General features: G+C 43.1%; 1 protein-coding gene across 1 annotated transcript in view; it reads left to right on the top strand.

Moving 5' to 3' along the window:
* PARP1 (poly(ADP-ribose) polymerase 1) overlaps positions 1–22266 on the top strand; it is a 32312-nt gene that overhangs the window by 8642 nt on the left and 1404 nt on the right. The window contains exons 5-22 of the mRNA XM_054629291.2: positions 2886–2982; positions 4358–4474; positions 6663–6839; positions 7254–7395; positions 8905–9045; positions 9765–10007; positions 10965–11033; positions 11820–11952; positions 13135–13330; positions 14605–14733; positions 16292–16375; positions 17184–17306; positions 17776–17904; positions 18603–18701; positions 19258–19410; positions 19666–19793; positions 20165–20226; positions 21295–21409. Coding sequence (XP_054485266.2) covers positions 2886–2982; positions 4358–4474; positions 6663–6839; positions 7254–7395; positions 8905–9045; positions 9765–10007; positions 10965–11033; positions 11820–11952; positions 13135–13330; positions 14605–14733; positions 16292–16375; positions 17184–17306; positions 17776–17904; positions 18603–18701; positions 19258–19410; positions 19666–19793; positions 20165–20226; positions 21295–21409 — 2337 coding nt within the window. The remainder of the gene's footprint in view (positions 1–2885; positions 2983–4357; positions 4475–6662; positions 6840–7253; positions 7396–8904; positions 9046–9764; positions 10008–10964; positions 11034–11819; positions 11953–13134; positions 13331–14604; positions 14734–16291; positions 16376–17183; positions 17307–17775; positions 17905–18602; positions 18702–19257; positions 19411–19665; positions 19794–20164; positions 20227–21294; positions 21410–22266) is intronic.

Genomic DNA, 22266 nt, shown 5'->3' with positions numbered 1-22266 from the left:
TGGCAGTGTGTGTTTTGTCCTCCTGCTCTGAGCTGTAATACTTCCTGTGTTTTCTGCCTCACTTGTTTAGATGGAATTGCTGCCCAGGTCAGGAGTAAAGTGTCACTCTGGAGATGTCATGCAGCACTGGATTAGCTGCAGAGGTGACCTGAGGCAAATGCTAAGTGCTCAGGTCACCAACAGTCTGGCAGTGCTGTACAGAGAGCAGGTGAAAAAAGGACTTCTTGTTGCTCCCTGCTGGGCTGCTTGCTTTATCCAGAGTTGTTGTGACTGTCCTTTCCACCTTTTCATTGTAGGGAGGGGAAGAGGTGAATGTGAAAAATAGAATAGATGGTCAGGAAGGGCCAGGCCACAGCGGGACAGCTCACTTCCCTCTTCATCTCCTCTGAAATTGGAATAAATCTTGTGTGTCTTCCCTGAAGGTGAGAAGTGGTTGGCATTGCCTGGGGAATGCCAGTCCTTCCAGGCAAGCTGTGGGGCTGTAGCTGTCAGAGGTGAGGGGCTGTCCCTTGCCCAGCAGGAGAAGGGGTGTACACAGCAGCACCTCACTGCTGTGGGCAACACATGGTCTTGTGGCCCAAGGATGGAAGATCCTTGTGTGTGTGTGTTCTTGTGTCAGTGAGGGTGGAGTTTACAGATTGTTCTAAAATGTGCTGCTTTGGGAAGCTGCAGATGAAGTCAGCTTTGCCATTCCCTTCTCCAGGCTGTATAAAGTGATTGGTGTTTGCTGGGCACGAAGGAGAAGGTGGTGACCCATAGCTTTATACCTCCCTGCACTTGGGATGATCCCTCCCACTCCATGGTTTGTTCCATGGCTGGAGCAGGTGCTGTAACCACTCTGCACAGCACTGCTGTCCCCTTGACTGTGAGGAGAAGCTGCCAAAAGAGAGTTGTTGCTGGAATTTGGCTGCATTCCCTGGGTCACAGGGTCTCTCAGCAGAGTGATCACCTTCCAGGGGCTGCTGTGCTGGATTGGCTCCTTTAGGAACAAGTTACAGTGTGGGAGTGAGTGCTGGCTTGCTGGAGGCAGCCTGGCTGTCAGCAGGCACTGCAGATACTCAGGGCTGGGCACCCCTCCTGAGCACTGACATCATTAATCCTGGTTTGGGAAGGTGCAGAACACTTTGCACTCAGGCTGGGAAGCTTTTCACAGATTCTGTTGTGTATCCCTGACTCTGTTATAACTTAGAGAAGTCATTGTCCTCTTGATAGGGCTCAGTGGATGCTCTGGTCTTGCTCCCAGCTTGAGCTGCAGCCAAGGAGGAGAGAGAATTTGCTTGGCCTGGGGACTTTTGGAGGCCCTGCTGTGTGTGTGTGCGTGCTGGAGCCAGTCCTGCCACACTGGTTTGCTGCTTGCCTGATTCAGAACACAGGGTGAAGCTTTTCTGAAGCAGTTGCTGGCAGCACAGTGTGGGTGTTTCCCCCTACCATGAGGCAGGAGATGTGCAGCACAACCCCTGCTCACTGATGGCACCTGGCAGGGCACAGCTGGAGGATGACATCTGCCAAACCAGTCCCTCAAAGTGCTCTGAGCTGTGGTTTGGTCACAGGTGCTGATGGTGGGCTGGTGTGGCCACTGCAAGTAAAGTGAGCACAATTTTAGGGCCAGGCAAGTTACTGGAACTACAGGTGTCATGCAGGAGTCTCTGGGAGGAGAGCACCTCCTGACATTCTTACTTTTAGTGGGAGCAAGGTCCTAGAAAGAGAACTGTTTAAAATTGTAAGCAGGAGAGCAATCAGAAATGTCAACTTCATTGACATTAACCCTCAGCCACAGCTTCCAAAGTTGAGAGAGGCTTTCTTAAAAAGAGAACTGGCTGATGTTTCATAACAGAAAGCATCTCTCAAAATGGAGTGTGTGATCCAGGCTGTGTTCATGCTCTGCCTCGAATTGCAGGCCTGTCCTGTCTCAGCTGGGATAGAATTTCCCTTGGCATCCTCACAAGGAGAGCACACTCCAGGCAAACAAAGGAGATGACATGACTTTGGAAACATAAATGATCTTCTTCTGAAGTCCCTTGTCACTCTGAAGTCTGCCAAAATCCCCCAGTTTTCATTTGGCTTTCTTTTTCTAGTCTTTCTTGAGCAGTATTTTCTATAACTTCTCCCTTCAGCTCTAAATAGCAAATAGCAATAAATTTCCACACATGCAACTCCCAACAGTACATCACAAAAGCACTGTGAGCCTGGAAGCATTTTCCAATGCTTGCACTGAAATTTTCCACAAACTTGCACCTGTTTGGTTTCAGAGGCCTGACCTAATTCCAGTCTGAAGAGAAACTAGGTGGGAAATACCCACCTAGGGAAATACTCCTAGGGAATATTGGAAATACTCCTAGGGAGTTGGGAAATACCCAACTAGGGAAATACTCTCTAGTTTCCTAGTGTGTTAACTCATTAAAGTTACTGTGTTTGCTCTCCTTTATTTCAGTATAGACTGCCTAAGCTGATCAAGCTGTTGATTCAGCTGAAGGACACTGTGGTCTTTTAACTTGCATTGCCACACCTCCCCAAATTTGGAGAGCTGTTCAGTGATCCTTAGGTATGCCTTTGGTGTATAGATGAATAGATGAGATGAATATAGATGAATATGCCTGAGAATGTTGCAGTCTTTCACGTGCTCTTCTCCCACACCACACAGTTACCCTGTGGAAAACCTCTGAGTGTACCTGACCTGATTGAGGCAGCTCACATTGCAGAGCCAAGTGCAGGTCTCTAATCTATCACTGAGGAATTTGAAAAATGGATTTGCCTGCCAAAACTGAGGATATTCAAGCCTCTGCAGATATTGGCAGTCAGTAATCTGAGCCCTGGTAACTGCTGGACAGCCGTTTCAACAACTTCCTTTCATGTGTGTGTGGTTTTGTTTTGTTTTTCTCTGTTAGAAAGAGAAAAGGAGAAGAGGTAGATGGAAACGCGACTGCAAAAAAGAAGCAGAAAAAAGAAAAAGAGAAAGAATCAAAGCAGCAGAAACAGCTGAAGGTGAGTTTTAGGTGCTCACAACCTAAGAGCTGCTTGGTTGGAAGAGTCTCTAGAATAGCCTCTAGAGAAGGCAGTACCTTGTACCCAGAGAGAGCAGTGGCAGCACAGACCATCCTTGTGCCCTGGCACTGAGGCTTTGCTGAAGGGAATTCACCCTGCCCCTTTCTCTCCAAAGACAGGAAGGATGTTCTCTAGGACTTGGGCTTATTGGATTGAAAGAGATTAGGTTAAATGCCTTTTTTCTGAGAGGCTGGGTCTGGGCTCCTTCCTGTATCAGCTGGCTGGAGCTTGGAGCCCGAGCACTGTTGCAGAAAAGCTTGGAAAACAATAAATAGCTCATTGTAAAAATTAAACAGCAATAAAGTGTGCAACTAGATTAATGAAAAATCAAATCTTTTTCACCCTCTGGCAAGATATGTTCAGTTCATGGGTACAAATTGTGATTTCTACCTGTCACTTTTAGAATATTGTGGGAAGAATCCCCAATAGAGCTTCAGGAATTTTTTATTTATTAAAAGTTCCCAAGGAAAAAAACTAACAATCTTGACTTTGCTGCAACTGAGATCTTAATGGAGCTGTAGAAAAACGCTGGCTCTGGCTTTGTACAAAAGTTTTTTTTTGTTGTGTGGCAGCACCATAATTTTCAAAAAAGATATTTTTAAGGTTTTGCTGCTTCAGTGCAGATTTTTAGGACAAATGGAGGCGCTTTGTGGATCAGGGTTAAGTTTGGGTTCACTTTTTTTTAACAACATTTCATTAAGCATGATCATTAACACTGAAAATTACACCACTTAACCCAGTAAACCACTTCTTCCAGGGCAGACTACATTTTTGACTGTAGCCAGTGGATAACATTCAGAAAGTATTTGAGATATTTTAGGATGCTTCTATGCTTCCCAACCCTTTCAAGTTCTGTAGAAAAACCCAAAAGAATATGCATGCTTCTCCACACTGCTGCAGGTATCTGATCTGGTAGCAATTCCTCTAATGCTTAGTTACCTTAAAAAAAAGAACAGTGGCAATCAGCATTTGTGATTTTTTTTTTTTCTGGAAGGCTCAAATGCTGCCACATCCCCACTGTTCTCAGTGTCAGCTAGGTAGGTGAAATTTGTAAAGAATGTTGAGACCTTTACAAGTGAGTAAGTAAGGGCATTGACACTTGAAGGATATGACTTTAAGGATCTGTTTTAGGTGTTTGGTAGAAGATGTGACTCTCCCTTTTGGTAAAGTTACTGGTTCTTGGAGCTCTTAATTTCCTAATTTGTGTGTAAGATGACATGGACTTGCTAAAACCTTGTGCCCATACTGCAGTTTGAGGAGTGTTCTTTGCCACTTGCAGTGGATTGCTTTCTAAGCTGCTGGCTTTTGTCAACAGGAGCAGACAGAGCTGATCTGGGGCATCAAAGATGAGCTGAGGAAGGTCTGCTCCACCAATGACCTGAAGGAGCTGCTGATTGCCAACAAGCAGGAGGTCCCCTCAGGGGAGAATGCTGTGAGTTTGCTTGGAGTTGCTCTGTGTGTGGGGTCTTGGAATTGCTGAAGCCGACCTGACCCAATATTGCTGCAAGGTCCACAAGCCTGAAGAATGTTCCTAATGTAACACTTGAAAAAGAAATTTGGTGCAAAGCCCAGTCCTTCTGTCCCAGGACTCTGGTGTTGCTGTTACACTTGCTTGTGAAGGGTGGTGTGGTGGTGAGTGATGCTGAATTCAGCATCTTTGTCCTGGTGTAGTGCCTTTATTCTGCTATGCTCAAAGTGGTCTGTGGATTTTTTTTTTTTTGTTGATGCTGGCTCTTCATGAGCAGGTTAGCTAAGGCACTTCACATGGCCTCCCTCAACTGTTAAATTATGCATAATGAAGCAAAAATTGTACAAATTCTTTCCCAGTTTCTTTTCTAAAAACAGTCCGTTTTGGTCTATGTAATTTGTGAAAGTCTGCTCTCTTTCAGAGCCACATACTGCTTTAAGTATTTGTATTTATCAAGACTCTTTGTGGGCTGGTGTGTGGGAAGTGTCTAGACTCAAAATGGTCATGGAATACTCTTAGGCAGGAAAACCTGGACTTGTCTGAGCCTACATTCCCACCTACCTCCTCATGTGCTCAGATGCAGTAGCTTGTCTTCTCCCTGGCTGTTCTGGCATGGCAGCCTTGGTCAGGTGCTGTGTGGTAGGTGTGTTCTCCTGAGCCACAGGATTGTAAATGGGTTGGATTGGAAGGAATGTTGTAATTTCGGGGTCCCCCATCGTGGGGAGGAAAGATGAATCTGACTCCATGTTCTCAGAAGACTAATTTATTATTTTATGATATTATATTATATTATATTATATTGAAGAATACTATACTAAACTATACTAAAAAATAGAGAAAGGATAGCTTCAGAAGGCTACAAGATAATAATTAAAAATTAATGACTTCGCAGAGTCCGACACAGCCTGACTGTGATTGGTCATTAAGTCAAAACAATTCACATCTTGGATAACCAATCTCCAGCCACATTCCAAAGCAGCAAAACACGGGAGAAGCAAATGAGATAAGAATTGTTTTCCTTTTTTCTCAGAGGCTTCTCAGCTTCCCAGGAAAAGAATCCTGGGCAAAGAGGATTTTTCCAAAAATATGACGGTGACACTGGGACTCTGAAGATCTCTTTCCAACCCCCTTGCCATGGGCAGGGATGCCATCCCCCTAGATCAGGTTGCTCAAAGCCTCATCCAACCCAGTCTTGAACACTTCTAAGGATGGAGAATCCACAGTTCCTCTGGGCAACCTGTTCCAGTGCCTCACCACCCTTGGAGTGAGGGATTTATTCCTAATATCCAATCTAAACATACCTTCTTTCACTTGAAAGCCTGATACTACATGGCCTTGTAAAGTGCCTCACTGCTTTCTTGCAGATCCTATTTAGGTTCTGGAAGGTCTTACAAGGAGACCTTGAGACCTTTTCTCCAGGCTGCACAATCCCATGTCTCAGCTTGTCTTCACAGGAGAGATGCTCAAACCCTCAGGTCATTTTGTGGCCCTCCTTTGGCCTCACTTCTGCAGGTCTGTGTCCTTGCTCTGGTGGGAGCCCCAGATCTGAATGCAGCTCTTCAAGTGGGGTCTCTTGAGAGCAGAGCAGAGGGGGAGAATCACCTCCCTCTTCCTGGGGAGGAGAGGCTGAGCCAGGGGTGTGACACTGTTGAGTCAGGGATGGACAAAATGACTCCATGGTTCAGAAGGCGAAAAAGAGAGACTTTATTAAGACATAGCATCCTTTTGTAACCAGGATTGCTGAGGTGAAACCTGATTGGTCTCAAAGTTAAATCTTTCACACTATTGGTGAACCCTGAATAGCCCACTCTGAAGGTACATACCTATAAACAACCTGAACAGAGAGATCATTGTTTGCATTCTTCCTCTGTTTCCCAGGCCTGAAGCCTGGGAGAATTCTCTTTGACTGAACTGAGTATCTCCACAGGGGTGTGAGCAGGAGGAGCCCTGTGCCATGCCTCTGAGGCATTATACATCCATCAGTGCAGCTGAGAGACTTGGTTTGTGTTCAGAGTGTGTGGGACGTGCTGGAAATGGCTGTGCCAGCAGCCTGGCAGTTGTGTTCTTGTGCAGCCCAGGGTTACACAGTGTGTGTGTGTGTGCTTCCAGCCTCCTCCTGCCATGACCTGCTCTGTGTTCTTTGTTGCTGTAGATCTTGGACAGAGTAGCAGATGGGATGGCCTTTGGAGCTCTGCTGCCCTGTGAGCAGTGCAAGGGGCAGTTTGTGTTCAAGAGTGATGCTTATTACTGTTCTGGGGACATCACTGCCTGGACCAAGTGCGTGGCTAAAACACAGACTCCCAACAGGAAGGACTGGGTGATCCCAAAGGTGAGTGTTTGCTGCATATGTGATGTTCTGAAGCACATTTCTGAGCTGATTGCTCTGTGGCATCCTGCACTGACTGCTGCTTGTTCAGAGTGTGCTGCAGCACTGAGCAGCTGTGACAGCAGGCAAGTTCTGTCACAGCCACATCCCTCCAGAAGCAGGCAGCTAATGCATAAATAATTCATATTTTTTCCAGTTACATTAAATTGAAAGTGATGTTGTTGATTTGATTTGAAACTCATCATTTACCCTCTTCCAGCTTTGTTTTCTCAGTCAGTAAAGTGGGGTTTTATCCACCTTGGTGTGAATCAAAATAATTTCCAAGATGTGCAATAAATGCCAACATCTGGCTAGCATTCAATTTAAATCTTATAATAACATTTGTGGTTTTAAATTGTTTATGCTTCCATCCCACAGGAATTCCGGGAAATTCCTTACCTGAAGAAATTTAAGTGTAAGAAGCAGGACAGGGTGTTTCCTCCAGACAGTGCAACTGTGAACTCAGCACCTCCTCCCTCTGCATCTGCTCCTTTGTCAGAGGCTGTGTCTGCACCCAGAGGTAAATGTCTGGCTGGGCATGGCTTGGGGGAGCTCAGGATGATGTTCAGGCTGGCATCCCCAGCCAGGTAAATGTGCCACCCTGAACAGTCCCACTGCTCTCCTGCTCTCAAGCAGGCAGAGCTCTCCTGATAAAAAAAGGGTCTCATGTGCTTCATCTTCCCAGCACAGGCAGGCCCTGGGCTGTCTGGGGTCATGGGCTTGAGGTTCTGTTGTTTACTCACAGATGATTTTGAGTGTTTGTTGATTGTGAGGAAGTGATGTGTGTGCAGTAAATCAGAAGTGTAAAGGCTGATGTTGCATTTTGTGTCTCAGGGGAGACCTGCTTCAAAGTGCCATCTCACTTGGTTTCTTGGGGACCATCCAGGGATGTCCTTAATGCCAGATATTCCACATAAATTTAGGTTTTGAGGGCAAGAGGGTTTTTCAGGGGCTTGTTTTGTTTCTAAATCATCTACTGAGATTTGACTTTACTGATCACTGACTCCCCTTGTGCAAAATAGATGTGCTGTCTCCAGCTGTCAAAAGGTTGGACCTTATGTAGGTTGCTGGAATGAATTGCATGCTTGGTGATAAAGCCTGTCTGTTAAGTACTATACTGACTTCTTTCTTATTCAGCCTTTCTAGTTCTGGCCATAATTTTGGGTGCAGGGCATTATTGTAACTTGGTTAAAAATGTGGGAGTAATTCTGCACAGTTAACTTCAGCCAGATCACATTATTTTAGCAATGAAGATAAAGTAACCCAGGTCTTGTTTCTGATCAGCAAATTGATTCCAGCCCCAGTGTCCCCTGAAGGTAAACTCAAAAGGTTGACCAGATTTAAAGCCAGGTTGCTTTGTTTGCTGACAACCAAACTAATCTGAGTTGAGGGCAGAAGAGGAAGCACAACTCTCAGCTGGTCAATTAGAGTTTATAGCATTTATCTTATAGCAGTGCAAATATGCTCTTAGGCACTTGCCATGTCCTGGACCAGCCTGAATTGCAATGTTAGCACAACGGTTACCAGTTTGCTCCATGGTAGAACCTTTTACTGTCTATAAGATCAGGACTGGAACAGTGTTGCTTGAGAGAGAATTCTCTCAGCAGCCCCTCAAACAAAGATTTCCTTTTGAAAAGGCAGGAGCTTTCATGTGACAGTGAATTTCTCCCATGCTATCCAGGCATCAAAAAAAAAGGGAAGCAGAGCACAGTCCCTAGTAGCACAGTGCTGAAAGAAGACTGATTCTTTTTACTTAACAAAACAAACCAAGAAAAGAGCAAATATGCCTACATACCATTTCCCTGTCTTCCATCCCTTCTGTTTGTTGGCAGCTGCTGAGCTTTGTTCCCTTTCCTCTGGGAAGGGGAGCTCCCTCCTGCCTGCTTAGCACAGGTCAGACCTGCTTGGCCCCTCATGTCCCTGCCAGCTGAGCTGATTGTACAGAGAGGGGGGGATGCTGTCACTTTGTGCTTGCTGTTTGTCCAGGGACTCTGTGCCTGTGGCTAACGTGTCATTTCCAAACCTTTAGACAAACCACTGACCAACATGAAGATCCTGGTTGTTGGGAAGCTGTCTAAGAACAAGGAGGAGGTGAAAAGCATCGTGGAGGAGCTGGGAGGAAAGATGACCACAACAGCTAACAAGGCCACGCTGTGCATCAGCACCCAGAGTGAGCAGCCATGCTAACAGAGCTGAGCAGATTACAGAGGACACTTGTCCTCAGAGCTGTCTGGGGATCAGTGTTTGGATTAGGGGGAGTGTTTTGTGTGCACACATGGCCTGAGTGTGCTTGGAAAAGTAGGCAGATGTGTGCTGTTTGAGTTTTGCTTACCCAGCAAGTTAACCTGGCAGGCTGTGCCTGAAGGCTCTCGTGGGTCAGTGGCAGCTGGGGTTTGTGTGCAGACCATGGTGGTGTGCAGGCCACCTTTGTTGGGATGAGTGGTGCTCAGGGCTGTGTCCATGCTAGCCTTGGAGAATCCCCAGAGCTGACTGTGGGTTCCTGACTGAGGGCACTGGTTTGCTCTGCTGGCAGCTTAGAGTCTGCTCTTGCTCTGTCTTGGAACTGTGCAAACTGATGCTGAGGTGGGAGATCTGCTCCCGTCCATCAGAAAGTCCAGCTGGGATCTGGGAAAGGGAGAACTGGACCAGCCAGGTAGAACAGGAGTTCCTGCTCTAGCCCAAATTGTATCTTTGAACCAAGGAGGAACTTGGCTCTTCAAAGAACATGGTGAATCCAAAACATAGTGGAATTGTGTTTTCAGTGTAGTAGTAGTAGTAATTGTGTTTTTAAAGTGTTACAGAGCCCTGAATCATGGCCAGAGGGAGAGGCTGAGGTCTAAAACCTCATGGATGCATTTTTTTTCTCCCCTTCCTATCCTGCCTTTGCAGAGGATGTGGAGAAAATGAGCAAGAAGATGGAAGAAGTGAAGGAGGCCAAAGTCCGTGTGGTCTCGGAGGCATTTCTTCAGGATGTGAAATCTTCCAGCAAGGACTTCCAGGAGCTTGTGTCTCTCCATGCCCTTTCACCCTGGGGTGCAGAGGTGAAAATGGAGCATGAGGAAATGGCTGTGGATGGGAAGAACAGCAAGCCCCCAAGTACAAAGAGTGCTGGGAAGGTCAAAGAAGAACAAGGTGAGGAACAAAGCAGTTGTTTCTCCATAGGCCTGCTCAGTGCTGTTCATGCACAAAGCAAACCTGGGTATGGTCTGTCCTTACCCTTTCCTTGAATTTTCTGGGTTTTTTTCTCATGATAAGTTTATATAATGGACCTCTGGGCAAGACTGGCTTTAATAAACATCAAACTGTCTCCTGAGCTGTCTCAGGAGCTGGCTGTTTCCCCTACTTCAGTCTGCCCAAGCTCCCTACCATCAAACCAGTCTCTTCCTCATAAAACATGAGCTTCACTGCCAGTTTGGGTTAGTGTTGTAGCTCTAAGGAGGTCCTAGGACACCAAAATGACAGACACTACTCAGGGGGTGTTGGCAAGTGAGAAAATACTGTGGTCCAGAGCACTGAGTCTCTATGCTCCTTGATTTAACATAATATTTTTGTAGCAGTATAAAAATATTGATGGCATTGCTCACCAATGCCATAGAGAACCTGCAGTATTAACCCTGGATGGTGAACAAAACCATCACATTTGCTCACTTCTCTTCAGAGCCTGTTCTTTGTGTCCTCCAAGTGGAGGTTTCTGTCATGCAATTGGGTGTGCTATTGCCAGACTGTCTCACCACAGTAGCATCCCCAGGGAATCCAAATGCTCCCCATGCCCTGTGAGGTTTTTCAATCCCACTTCCACATTTGTGGTTGTGTTTATCTTCAGTGCAGGTAAAAGAGTGACATGGTCCACCCCTTGGGGCCAGGAGAAAAAGAATATCTAGATAGAATCTGGGGAAATGTCATTTCTCATTTAGTTGTGATTTGGCTGCTAGAGCTAGGTTAAAAAAAAGCCACTGAAGTCAGTGTTCTCACATACTGGGAATCTGCTTCACCTTAGGGTGATAATTATGCAAATTGAGAATTTTAAGGTTGATTCAAGTGAGACTGTGTTGCTCACCTAAGAAAAAACTTAACTGTCTTTCACTGCAGGACCTAGCAAGTCTGAAAAGAAAATGAAGTTAACAGTGAAGGGTGGAGCAGCAGTAGATCCTGATTCTGGTGAGTGATAACAGTGCCTGTGCCTGCACCACCCACAGTCTTCAGAATGCCTGATGGTTTACAAAAGGGTTTTTCTGTGAAAGGATGAGGGTTCCATAAAGGAGCATGAAATTTTAAACCTTTAACATTGCTATCAAAGGAAGCATATTGACATCCAAGGCTGAATATTCCAGGATTTTCTAGCGCAGCTTTCTTCAGAAGGACCTCTTAAATTAAGGTGTGCACCTTGTTCAGCTTTAGGATCTCCTGGCAGTGGAGTGAGTAAAGGCCCAGCCAGCAGAGCACACAGGTTTGGCATAAATAGGTACTGATGCTGCTCTCCAAACCTGTGGTTCATGGATGCTCTGACAATTTGTACTGCATCCACAGCCAGCCTTTGCTTTTCAGTCCATTTGCTAATGTGACACCTGCAGAGCTGCATTTCTCCTGAGGATTCTTTCAGCTGCTCACACAGTATTAGATCCTAGATTTTAGATCATCCTCTATCAAAGGTTACAGGTTTTTTCCTCTAGTTAGGATACTAACCAGATACTAACTCTAGTTTCTCCAGATGCTGGGTGTTCTGATCCTGGATTTATCTAAAGTTTACCTAAAGGTGTAGGCTCACAATTCATTAATTAATTCATTGTGCTCCAAGTAGTTTTGAATGAGCTGTGTGGTCACTGTTTTTGCAGTATTTCTGTTAAATCACACTGCTGCAGGAAACATTTGGATGAGTGCAAATGCAGGAAGGAGAGCTAAAACAGTAACCTCCTCCTCTGTGTTCTAATTTTTTCTTCTCTGCAGGTTTGGAGGATTCTGCTCATGTCTTTGAAAAAGGTGGGAAAATTTTCAGTGCAACCCTGGGACTAGTAGATATTGTCAAAGGAACAAATTCCTATTACAAGCTGCAGCTGCTAGAGGATGACAGAGAGAACAGGTGAGTTTAGTTTTCCCTTCAAATACTTCCATTCACTTTTTTTCTAATAAATACTGGATTTTTGACACTCCAGAAGTAAAGTGTGAGTAAAATGTCTTTGGGGAGATAACAGATTGGTGTAGTTACTTGAAGGAAGAAACCACTACAACACAAATGAAAAAAAAGACAAACCAAAACTAAAATAACTCCTCCAAACCTACCAAACAAGCCACCCATGGAGAAATTTCTGCTCTGCATGGAGACATTCCTTGTGGGTGTTGACAAAACCTAAGGTGGGTTTTTTTCCCCCATATTCTCTAACTTCATTTTGTGTTCTAATCACAGAGCTGTCATGTTGGGAAACAAAACCAGATTCTGGCTGTTCTACCACAGTGTTAGCCTGAATTGTGTGCCCTGAAGTATAACAAAATGCATGAAATATTCATGCAATAGGAGCTGATCATGTGTTTAGCTCTCCAGTCTCATTGGGTGCATGGCAGAGCTGTTCAGTGGTTGCATTGGTGATTAGATGAAGAGATTGAGAAGGTTCTTTAAAATAAAACTGCCCCTGCCAAACACGTAAGTGACACAGAAACCCAGGGTAGCAACAACTGTGGTTCAGCTCCAGATTTATTGCACTTTACCATGTTTTTAATAAGCTTTTGTTCCTGTCTCATTTGTGTGAGGTTGTATCAAGTCTGGGATTGAGTACATAGAGGGATTTCAGTGCCTGCATTTCATACCTGACATATTGGAAAGGTTGATTGATTGTATCCCCATAAATATTACAGAAGCTCACCCAAGGTGCTGTCAGCAGTACAAACAAATATTTTATTTACTTCTGGTTTCTCTAAAATACTGATCTCTGGGGCCTGGGGCTTAAAGATGCTTTGTCTTTGTTTTTCAAATATATGACCTGAATAGTCTGAAGATTTGTATTTGCAAAACATGAAGATTGAAGAGGTGTTAGCCTCTCTTTTCCTGCTGTGCACCCATTTATCCTCAGGGCTGTGGTTCTGGCATGTTAACCCTGGGCATTTTTTACACCAGTTCTTGGACATACAGTGATTCCTCTCAATGAAAAAAATAGAGAAATTCTTTTCACAATTTCTGTGATGGAGGGGGTGTTCCATAAAGTTACTGGTATGCAGATAGCACTGGAGTGGCTGATGGCTCTTCTTGTGTCCCATTGCATTTCTCCAGGTACTGGGTGTTCCGATCCTGGGGCCGTGTGGGCACCGTAATTGGCAGTAACAAGCTGGAGCAGATGCCATCAAAAGAAGATGCAATTGAACACTTCCTGAACCTGTATGAAGAGAAAACTGGCAATTCTTGGCATTCTAAGAACTTCACTAAATATCCCAAAAAGTTCTACCCGCTGGAAATAGATTATGGACAGGTAACCCTGAAATGCCCCCGTCCCAGGTGGGGCATTGCTGAGATTCCCTGTGGCACTGTTCTGTTCTGTGCTTGCCCTTGGATCTCTTGCACTTAACAAACCAAGGGAATTAAAATGCAGCTGTTGCATCTTCTCTCTGCTACAGGGGAAAGCTGTATGTCAAGGAGTACCATCCATTAAAATAGACCTGTTGGGAAACTAAAGAGTTTTCTGTTATCAGATCCCTTGAATGCTTGTTCCTGTTTACTCTGGAACTTTTAAGGATATTTGTTTGCACTTAATCCAGCAGTTAGTTCACATACATCCTGTCTGAAAACTCAGTTTTTTAAAATTTAAAATAGATGCTTTTCATCTGTCTGCTGCCTCCAAATATCCTCCTAAATGCTGTAGCAACTCCAATGCAGTATTCCACTTAGTGCACATGCTGAGCAGGCTTAAAAAGAAATTATTCACTGCCAGTAAGATTTGGCTTTTTAGACAGCTAAGATAAATAAGAATTCTATTCCTTCTTTCCAGTGGTGGTTTGTGTGTTTATTTAAGGGCATTCCTGTTACCTGAACTATTTTCAGACTAAATAGTTGAATGCTATAAAATTGCCAGAGCACATATTTTCAAGACATTGTGTTTTTCCATGGCCAAATTAATGGATGTCATCTTTCAGTGCAAAGCACTCAAAGTTTGGCTTTAATTCTGGAAATTTGAATATTGCAGTGGCAAAGTGTCTGTCTCAGTATAATGTACAGTGTTACTCAAAGCACCTGGCTGATGATTTATTCGTGTAATGCTCTCTCCATGAAGGCATCAAGATGGTATTATGGCTAATTAATGATTCCTGTACACATCTGTGGCAGTTTTTATTACAAAAACTTGGTGAAACTAGTTATTACATCTATTTTGTCATGAAAGCAGCAAAGTAAACACTCATTTTTTCATGTGAAAGTCACTATGCAGCAGAAAGCTTGCAGAAAAAGTAATTAATACTTGCTTGAAGTGAAGCAGCAATGCAAAGAGTTCCTAGTCCCTTAATTCTACTTTCTGCTTATTTTTTACAGTGCCATCTCTTGAAATAGTATCTGCCAAATTACTGAATAGGTGTTTTTTTAAGACCATTTTGTTCCAGAATGTCAGAGCAGTGTCCCACGCTCCCCATGAACTTCAGGCTAGTCATAGTATGCACACACTAAATTGGTTTTGAGTTGTTGCCATGGCAGCCAGCCTGTTACTTTTTAATCCTTTGTGATTTTGCTAATTCTGATACTATTTTTACCTTCCAGGATGAAGAAGCTGTCAGGAAATTGACAGTAGGTGCCGGGACAAAATCAAAACTCGCTAAGCCAATCCAGGATCTTATTAAGATGATCTTTGATGTGGAGAGCATGAAGAAAGCAATGGTGGAATTTGAGGTGACTACACACATTCATGTTTCTCCCTAACCTACCATCATGCTTGCACAAACAGAAGCAAGTTCTTTGCAATCCAGAGTGCTTCATACTCCCCAAAAGCCAAGTGTGAGTTTTAGATCTGTCTTAAAATAAAGGCAAGAGGCCAACTGGAATTTGCCAAGCCCTGGAAGTTGTAGCTTAGTTGTGATACATGCAGCTCTTAAAACACAGGTGCATTTTTTATCTATCAATGTCTTCAATTTAACAAGTCTATGAGAGAATTGTCTGCCTGTCCTGGGAGCAGTAATCATTCTATGGTTTTGTTTGTTTGTGTCACAGTCACATCTGCATAGTGGCTGCTGTTTGCTGAATGCTCTTAAAGTATTAACACAGATAACCAATGTGCTGGTCAGGTGACACTGGTGGCACTCCTTGTTTTCTAAGCAGGGAACCATATTTGGAGGCTGGAGTACCATGGATTTTAGGTAGCACCTCAGACTAGAGAAATGCTGCCAGTTGGTACATACACTAATGGAAGTGTCCTGTCAGAGTCCAGATCCTCTTCTGCACAGGGTGGACTTGGGATTGTTTTGGTTGTATTTCTCATTTGTTCTAATAAAACTCTTATTTTCATCCATTCTTCTTTTCTCCATACTTCTTGATCCATCCTTCTGGAAAGCTTTCAGAGAGAGTGGTTTGGTAGCATGATATGTCTCTCCTTGTACTGTTTTACTGGTGTGCAGAGATCCTGCTGTTTGTTTTAATGCAGTCGTTTGAACTAATTCTAAATAACAAATTTCAGTTTTCTTCAGCCAGCTTAGTTATCCTGCCTAACACTTGACATTTAAGCAGCTGTTCTTTGCCCTCTGTATCATTATTTGGAGTGCCTACCTTTCAGAATAGGCTTTGTACCATTTTCTGCAGCTTACCTGAAAGCTTTCAGATGGCTTGCCCAACATTTTGTAGTACTTTATATTAAATTCCAGTACTCTCCCAAGATCCATCAATACACAAAGAAAACCAACATTAAATTAAATCAGTGGATAAATGCAGGCAACCAAGACATTGCTTTTAACTTAGTTGAGGGATTTTGGCTCATTTTTCATGAATATGAAGCACCTCCTAGCATCTTTGCATTTGACCCTTGATAATTGTAGGGTAAAGTTGGAAGAGGGTGTCTGGATTGTACCTAGACACAGATGATCTCATGAACAAGAATTACTTAATTCAGTTTGCTTCTTTGCCAGCCTTAGGTATATTGTTACTTAATGGATTAAGAAATGCATCTGACCCCAGGTTAATATTAAACTTCATGCCAGATAATTAATATCCTACTTTTGTGTTGCCCTAGCATACGTGCTTAGCTTCCTATTGCAGTATTCCTTTGGTTATAGGATGGTGTGTCTCAATGGTGTGTCCTTCTGACATAATTCCTCAATCCTCAGAGGCTAAAATGTTTCTATGCTTTGTTGGTCAGTCCTATTAGCATGGAGAAATTAGTTCTCTAGAAACCAGAGAGGGAATGCTGCAGTGGTTGAAATGTAGTGAAAGTTGGGTTTAATACTTATATCTTTATCAGATTGACTTGCAGAAGATGCCATTGGGAAAACTGAGCAAGCGACAGATCCAGAGTGCATACTCCATCCTGAATGAGGTTCAGCAGGTGAGCATAAAAGAGATGTTAGAGCAAAAAGGGAATTCAGAAGTTGTTCTGGGCTCTGGGGTGGATGCTGAGCTGTGCTTTCTCTCTCTCTGGGGAAGAGGATGTGGCTTCCATGGGTAACCAGTTAGTTCTCTTCACTGTTGTACCAGTGTGGGCTGTACTTGTGTCTTCAGCAGTTTTGTAGCATAAACTTTAGGCTGAGTTTAGGCCATTTATGCCAAACATAAATGGCAGCTGAGCAAATGAAGCTGGTGCCTTGATCTAGCAGTGAGCTGGTGTTTCCACCCCAGAGAAGTCTGTCAGAGGATGAGAATAAAGGTTGACACAGGAAAGGGTCTGGTTTGATAACGTTGCTGTATTTATACATTGTGATCTGAACCATTCCAGAATCACTATGCAGTATTGCCTTTACAGATTGCAGAAATGTACCAGCATAACCCATGGCTTTGTGTCACAGGCTCTTTGGCAAAGCATAGATACAGGAATTTCTTCAGATGCTAGAATAGACCAAAATCTTGACAAGGATATGCACTACCTAAATGTCCTGAAGACTTTATTTTGCCCTCTGGAAACATAATCCCCATTGGATTTTTCTCATACACAATTCCATGTATTTCTGTGCAAATACTGTGACTTGCTGCATGCAAGACACTTAAATAGAATTGTTCTTTTGAGTCCTGTGAGACTAAAGCATAAGCACTGTTTGCATTGCTGCTCCTGTGTTAGTCCCTAAGTATCTTGTGTGTTTTATTGCTATGGAGACTTAGTCTTACTCAGTAATTTTCTTTGGTGCTTTTGTCTTGTCTAGGCAGTTTCTGACAGTGGTTCAGAATCCCAGATTTTGGACCTCTCCAACCGCTTCTATACACTGATTCCTCATGACTTTGGGATGAAGAAGCCACCTCTCCTAAATAACTTGGAATACATTCAGGTATTGACTAGAAACCGTTTTTTGCAAATGTTGGTTGCAGGAAATGGGTCTTGATGTCAGACATCTAACACAGAGAATATGTGAGGTTTAACACTTACTTAACCTCATAAAAGCAGAGATTAAAGTAAGCATTAAAACCTCACAAGCCAAAAGATAATCTGAAGAAAAACAAGACCTCATGCTTTCATGAGGTTAAACTTGTTTTTCTTCAGGATATCTTCTTGTTTGTTTATGTGCATGTGTCTCTGTAAATAGGTATATGCATAAGATACTAGAAGATAGAGATGTTATTTAACATATTTTATTATGTTTAGGTGTGTATATATATTAAAGACAGTGTTGTTTTGTTATTAGATGGCACCACGTGGCCAGTGATTGTCAGACACGTTTTTAATTTGGGATATCCCAGACTTATTCTGAACATGTCAAAGGCCTAAGTAACAAAACATTACCTGTTTCAATTCTTCAGGCTAAAGTGCAGATGTTGGACAACTTGCTTGATATTGAGGTTGCTTACAGCCTTCTCAGAGGTGGAAATGAAGATGGAGATAAAGACCCAATTGACATCAACTATGAAAAACTTAAAACAGATATTAAGGTAAAGGAAATAAAAGGCAATGAGTGGCTGTGAATACAACTGATGTCCTGTTGGTATGGAGTAAAATAAATCACCCAAACTGTAACTGGACAGGTCTATGGAACTGAGGTGGGTTAAGGAACTGGAGCATGTGTTCATAGAGATGCAGAAAGAGCTGAGCTGTTTTGACCTGGAGAAAAGAAAGCTCAAGGGATATTGTATCAATATCTAGGTATAGGTGATGGGAGAAAGAAGGAAAGACGAGAGAGGCAGGCTTTCCTCAGTGGTTTCCAGTGACAAGAGGCAGCGGGCACGAACTGAAATAGAGCAATTTGTGTTTAAACAAAAGAAAAAGCTTCTGTTGATGATGTTTTGGTTTTTTTAATTTGTTTGCTCTGACAGTAGTCAAACACTGGAAAAGGTTGCCCAGAGAGGCCGTGGAGGCTCTCTTCTTGGAGGCGTTGAAAGCTGGACTGGATTCAGTCCTTGGCTGACCCTTCTTTGAGTGGAATTGAAAATCATCTCAATTTCCAGCATTGTCTCAGACATTCTGTGGCTGTCTGTCTATTTGTGCATCTTCTCTAGCTAGGAAAGTATTTCCACTTAAATAGTTGAGGAGGTTTAAAGGGTGCAGTTGCAGGCATAGGGTGGATGTTGCCATGTTATAAGATGGCTGCTAGTTTGTGTGCTGAGGAAACTTCTCATTTGCCTGTTTGCAGGTTGTTGACAAAGATTCAGAAGAAGCCAAGATTATCAAACAATATGTGAAGAACACTCATGCTGCTACGCACAATGCATATGACCTCAAAGTTGTGGATGTAAGCTGGGCAATGATGGGGTTTATCTTTGGGAAGATGGACTCTCCTAGGTTGACTTGCTTGTTGGCAATTGCCTTATATTTTTGAGTAGCTTACCCAGTTTCCTCTGTTGCAGGGATGATTTGATAGAACACTTTCTTTTAATTAGAATAGCAAAACTCTAGGCAGAGATTAATCTAATGAGGTGTTTTTGCTTTGGTGTTTTTATTTTAATTTAATTTGCCTCAAAGGGAAGGTGGAGGACTAATCATCTGAAATTGAACCTTATTTCATTGAATGATTTTTTCAGAAAAATAGAGCCTCATGAAAATGCAGAAGAAAAGGTGGAGAAGTAATCAATAACAAGTACTGCATGATTGCTGCTACCTCTTTTATGCTAGCCTGACACAGCCAATTACAAACACCAAAACCCACCCTGATCAATTTCCCTAGCAGATCAATGTACATTGCGGATAGGATGATTTTCTTTTTTCTTCTCCCCTCTTGACGAGTTGCATGAAGTTAATGGTGTATTTTCTTGGTTCTTCTTTTGCTCCTATCCTCTTGTGAACTGAAGATCTTCAGGATTGAGCGTGAGGGGGAGAGCCAGCGTTACAAGCCCTTCAGGCAGCTCCACAACCGCCAGCTGCTGTGGCACGGCTCCCGCACCACCAACTTCGCCGGCATCCTCTCGCAGGGCCTGCGGATAGCTCCACCTGAAGCTCCTGTGGTGGGTGAAACAGCTTCTCTGGCTGCCTGCATCCCTGTGCTCAGGCAGGGACAGCCTAAAGAAGGGAATTGCTGTGTGGGGAGGGCCCTGTGTTATCTGCCACCGTTTCGACATCGTGTCCCCCGAGTGGGTTGCACACTGGTGTCCACAAGAGCTTGAGTTGCTCTCCTGGGAGCCCAGCCAGGTGGACTCAGTGCTGCTTTTGGGTTATTTGATCACCCCAATTTTATTTCTTTATTTATTTCCTTCTTGCAGACCGGCTACATGTTTGGGAAAGGCATCTATTTTGCAGACATGGTGTCCAAGAGTGCAAACTACTGTCACACATCTCAAGCCGATCCCATAGGTTTAGTACTACTGGGAGAAGTCGCCCTTGGAAATATGTACGTAACTTGCCAAGAGTATTTGCCACACGTGCTTAATGCATCCTCATGGAAGGTGATGCTAAGGTTGCAAGCCTTCTCTTGAGTGTGAAGAAGAAGAAGCACGTGTTTTTTCTTCAAAAACAAGATCTGTTTTTTCTCAAAATAAGAGCTATTGTTTCAGGTCTAGCAGAATCTGGTACAAAATGCTAACATTGTTAAAATTAGTAACCAAGACAAAGAAAGTTTGCGTTCCAGAAGGCTGGAATTTAGATTAACTCTACATTAACTCATCATAAACTAAAACCTGAAAATTCTGTGATTTCTTTTTTTTTAATTAAATATTTTAAGATGAATGTAAAGTGCTATTGTGTGTTCTTTGTGCTGTCCAGGTACGAACTAAAGAATGCTTCCCACATCACAAAATTGCCCAAGGGAAAACACAGTGTCAAAGGTAAGCATTAGTAGTTGTCATAAGTAATCTGTAATTGATGGCAGACTTGGTTGTGTTGCTTAGCAAAGAGAGCTATAGTCACTTCTTAGCTGTACTTCCTTTAAGAAGTTGCATAATGTTGCCCTTTAGTTGCATCAGGATGTGTATGGGGTGTTTTAAGATGCAAGTTAATACACTCTGAGTGTTAAGGCTGAAGGTGCTGAAGTTCAGGAGGAAACTTCTATTTGATGTTACACTGGAGAAAATATAAAGTACATTCTCCATCTTCTTACTTGCTTTCATCATTACAATACTGTGTATTTTAGAAGTGAGATGAATAGATCAGAAGAGTCATTGTTTAGCTTTCAAAGTGGCTTAGAAGCTGGTACAGAAGGGAAAAGCTAGGAATAAAAGTTCAGATGGAACAACTGCTCTCATAACACTTCTATCTGCAAAAAGTGTCATAAATTGAAGAAGAAGATGAGAGAAAAGACTTAGCTGTCTAACTCAAGCAAAAGAGATGGTAATCATGACTGTCTTCTGTACTAAGATGGGAGATTGAAGAAAAGGATCTTCAGTAATGAGTGGCTTATCTTAAACTATTCATTTTGAGAGGCTTAAAAAATAAGTTGCCTAAAAGAGAATAAAAAGTGGTTTTGCATCTTTTTCTATACATACTACTCATGTTCTTATGGATGTCAAATCAGATTTATATAGAAAATTTCAATTCAGAGAATAAGAATTGGTTTGTTGTACTTGTCTGAAAATGCTGCAATGTGCATGTTTTCATTAATGGAGTTAGGATATGAGAGCTACAAATCTGTTCTGGGTTAGCTTTGATCATACAGATTAGACAATTAACAGTTGAAAGTCTAAAATTCTAATTTTTCATGTAACAGGGTACAACTGCCATAAATATGGTGATGCTGAATTTAATAAATAGTATTTTTCATGTTCTGTTGGAGATCCTTCTACACTTGATTTAAAAGTATATGTGAAGTAGTATTTGGCTGGCTGGATCATTTCCTTTTTGTGCAAAGTCTGTATTTGTCTCCTAGATTTGAAACTAATGTTGTTTTTCCTTTCTAGGCTTGGGCAAAACTGCTCCTGATCCCACAGCCACGACCACCCTTGGTGGTGTAGAGGTTCCCTTAGGGAATGGGATCTCCACAGGAATTAATGATACCTGTCTTCTGTATAATGAGTATCCTTTGCTGTTACCTTGGCTGCACACGGTGTTTGAGTGTCACTGCATTTTCAGGACCTCACTAAGGCCAGTTAGGAGTTTTGCCTCACTGTGTTTGGTTTGGTTTGGTTTAGATCTGCTTTGGGGAGTATTTGCAGACAATCTCTTCTGCAAGGGGGATGATTTTTACAGTTGGTGCACTTAAATTGTCATTCTGCAAAAAAAAAAGGAAACAATACACATTCCAATAGCTGTTCCCCAACAGGAACAAAAGTTATTGGAGTGATCAGGCAAAACTGCTGTAGTGTCTTGCCCAGAGATGTGCCAGAACAAGGGGAGGGAGGGGAATGCAGCCTGTGATTTCTCATCACTCTAGTCTGGTTTCTCCCTCATGGTGCTGTGGTATGCCAGCTTGGCCAGGAGGAGGTGGGAGAGCTAGCTCTGTGCTCTTGCACTCTCTCAGCACATCTTTTGAGTTCCCCAGACCTCTGCAAGTGTTGAGGTATGCCCCAAATGCCCAGCAGAGATGTAGCCATTAAGTCTCTTCCAGGCAGAAGTGCCTTCAAATCAATTAGTGCTTTAAATCCACAAGAATGCAAATAAGTGATGTCTAAGGTCCAGCTGGCTCTCTTCACTGCCAGTGAAGCAGGTAACCCAGTAATGCAAACTCTGGGTTTGTAGGAACTGCCTTTGGCCTTGGTGAGCTGTTTTCCTCCCCCAGGGAGTCTGGGCAACACAACTCATGGCAATACTGGTTTTATCTTGAGTTTTCTTCTGTCAGATGATGAGCTATAATACAGTTGATATTAGCTAGTTGAGATAACATGATGTGTATTTATTTTGTTTTACACTTTGGGATTAGAGGTAAGTTTGAG

Source organism: Agelaius phoeniceus, chromosome 3 (genome assembly GCF_051311805.1).
Source record: "Agelaius phoeniceus isolate bAgePho1 chromosome 3, bAgePho1.hap1, whole genome shotgun sequence".
Classification (NCBI taxonomy): domain Eukaryota; kingdom Metazoa; phylum Chordata; class Aves; order Passeriformes; family Icteridae; genus Agelaius; species Agelaius phoeniceus.
The sequence above is the reverse complement of the archived record's forward strand: the minus strand, read 5'-3'. Positions and strand labels throughout refer to the sequence as shown.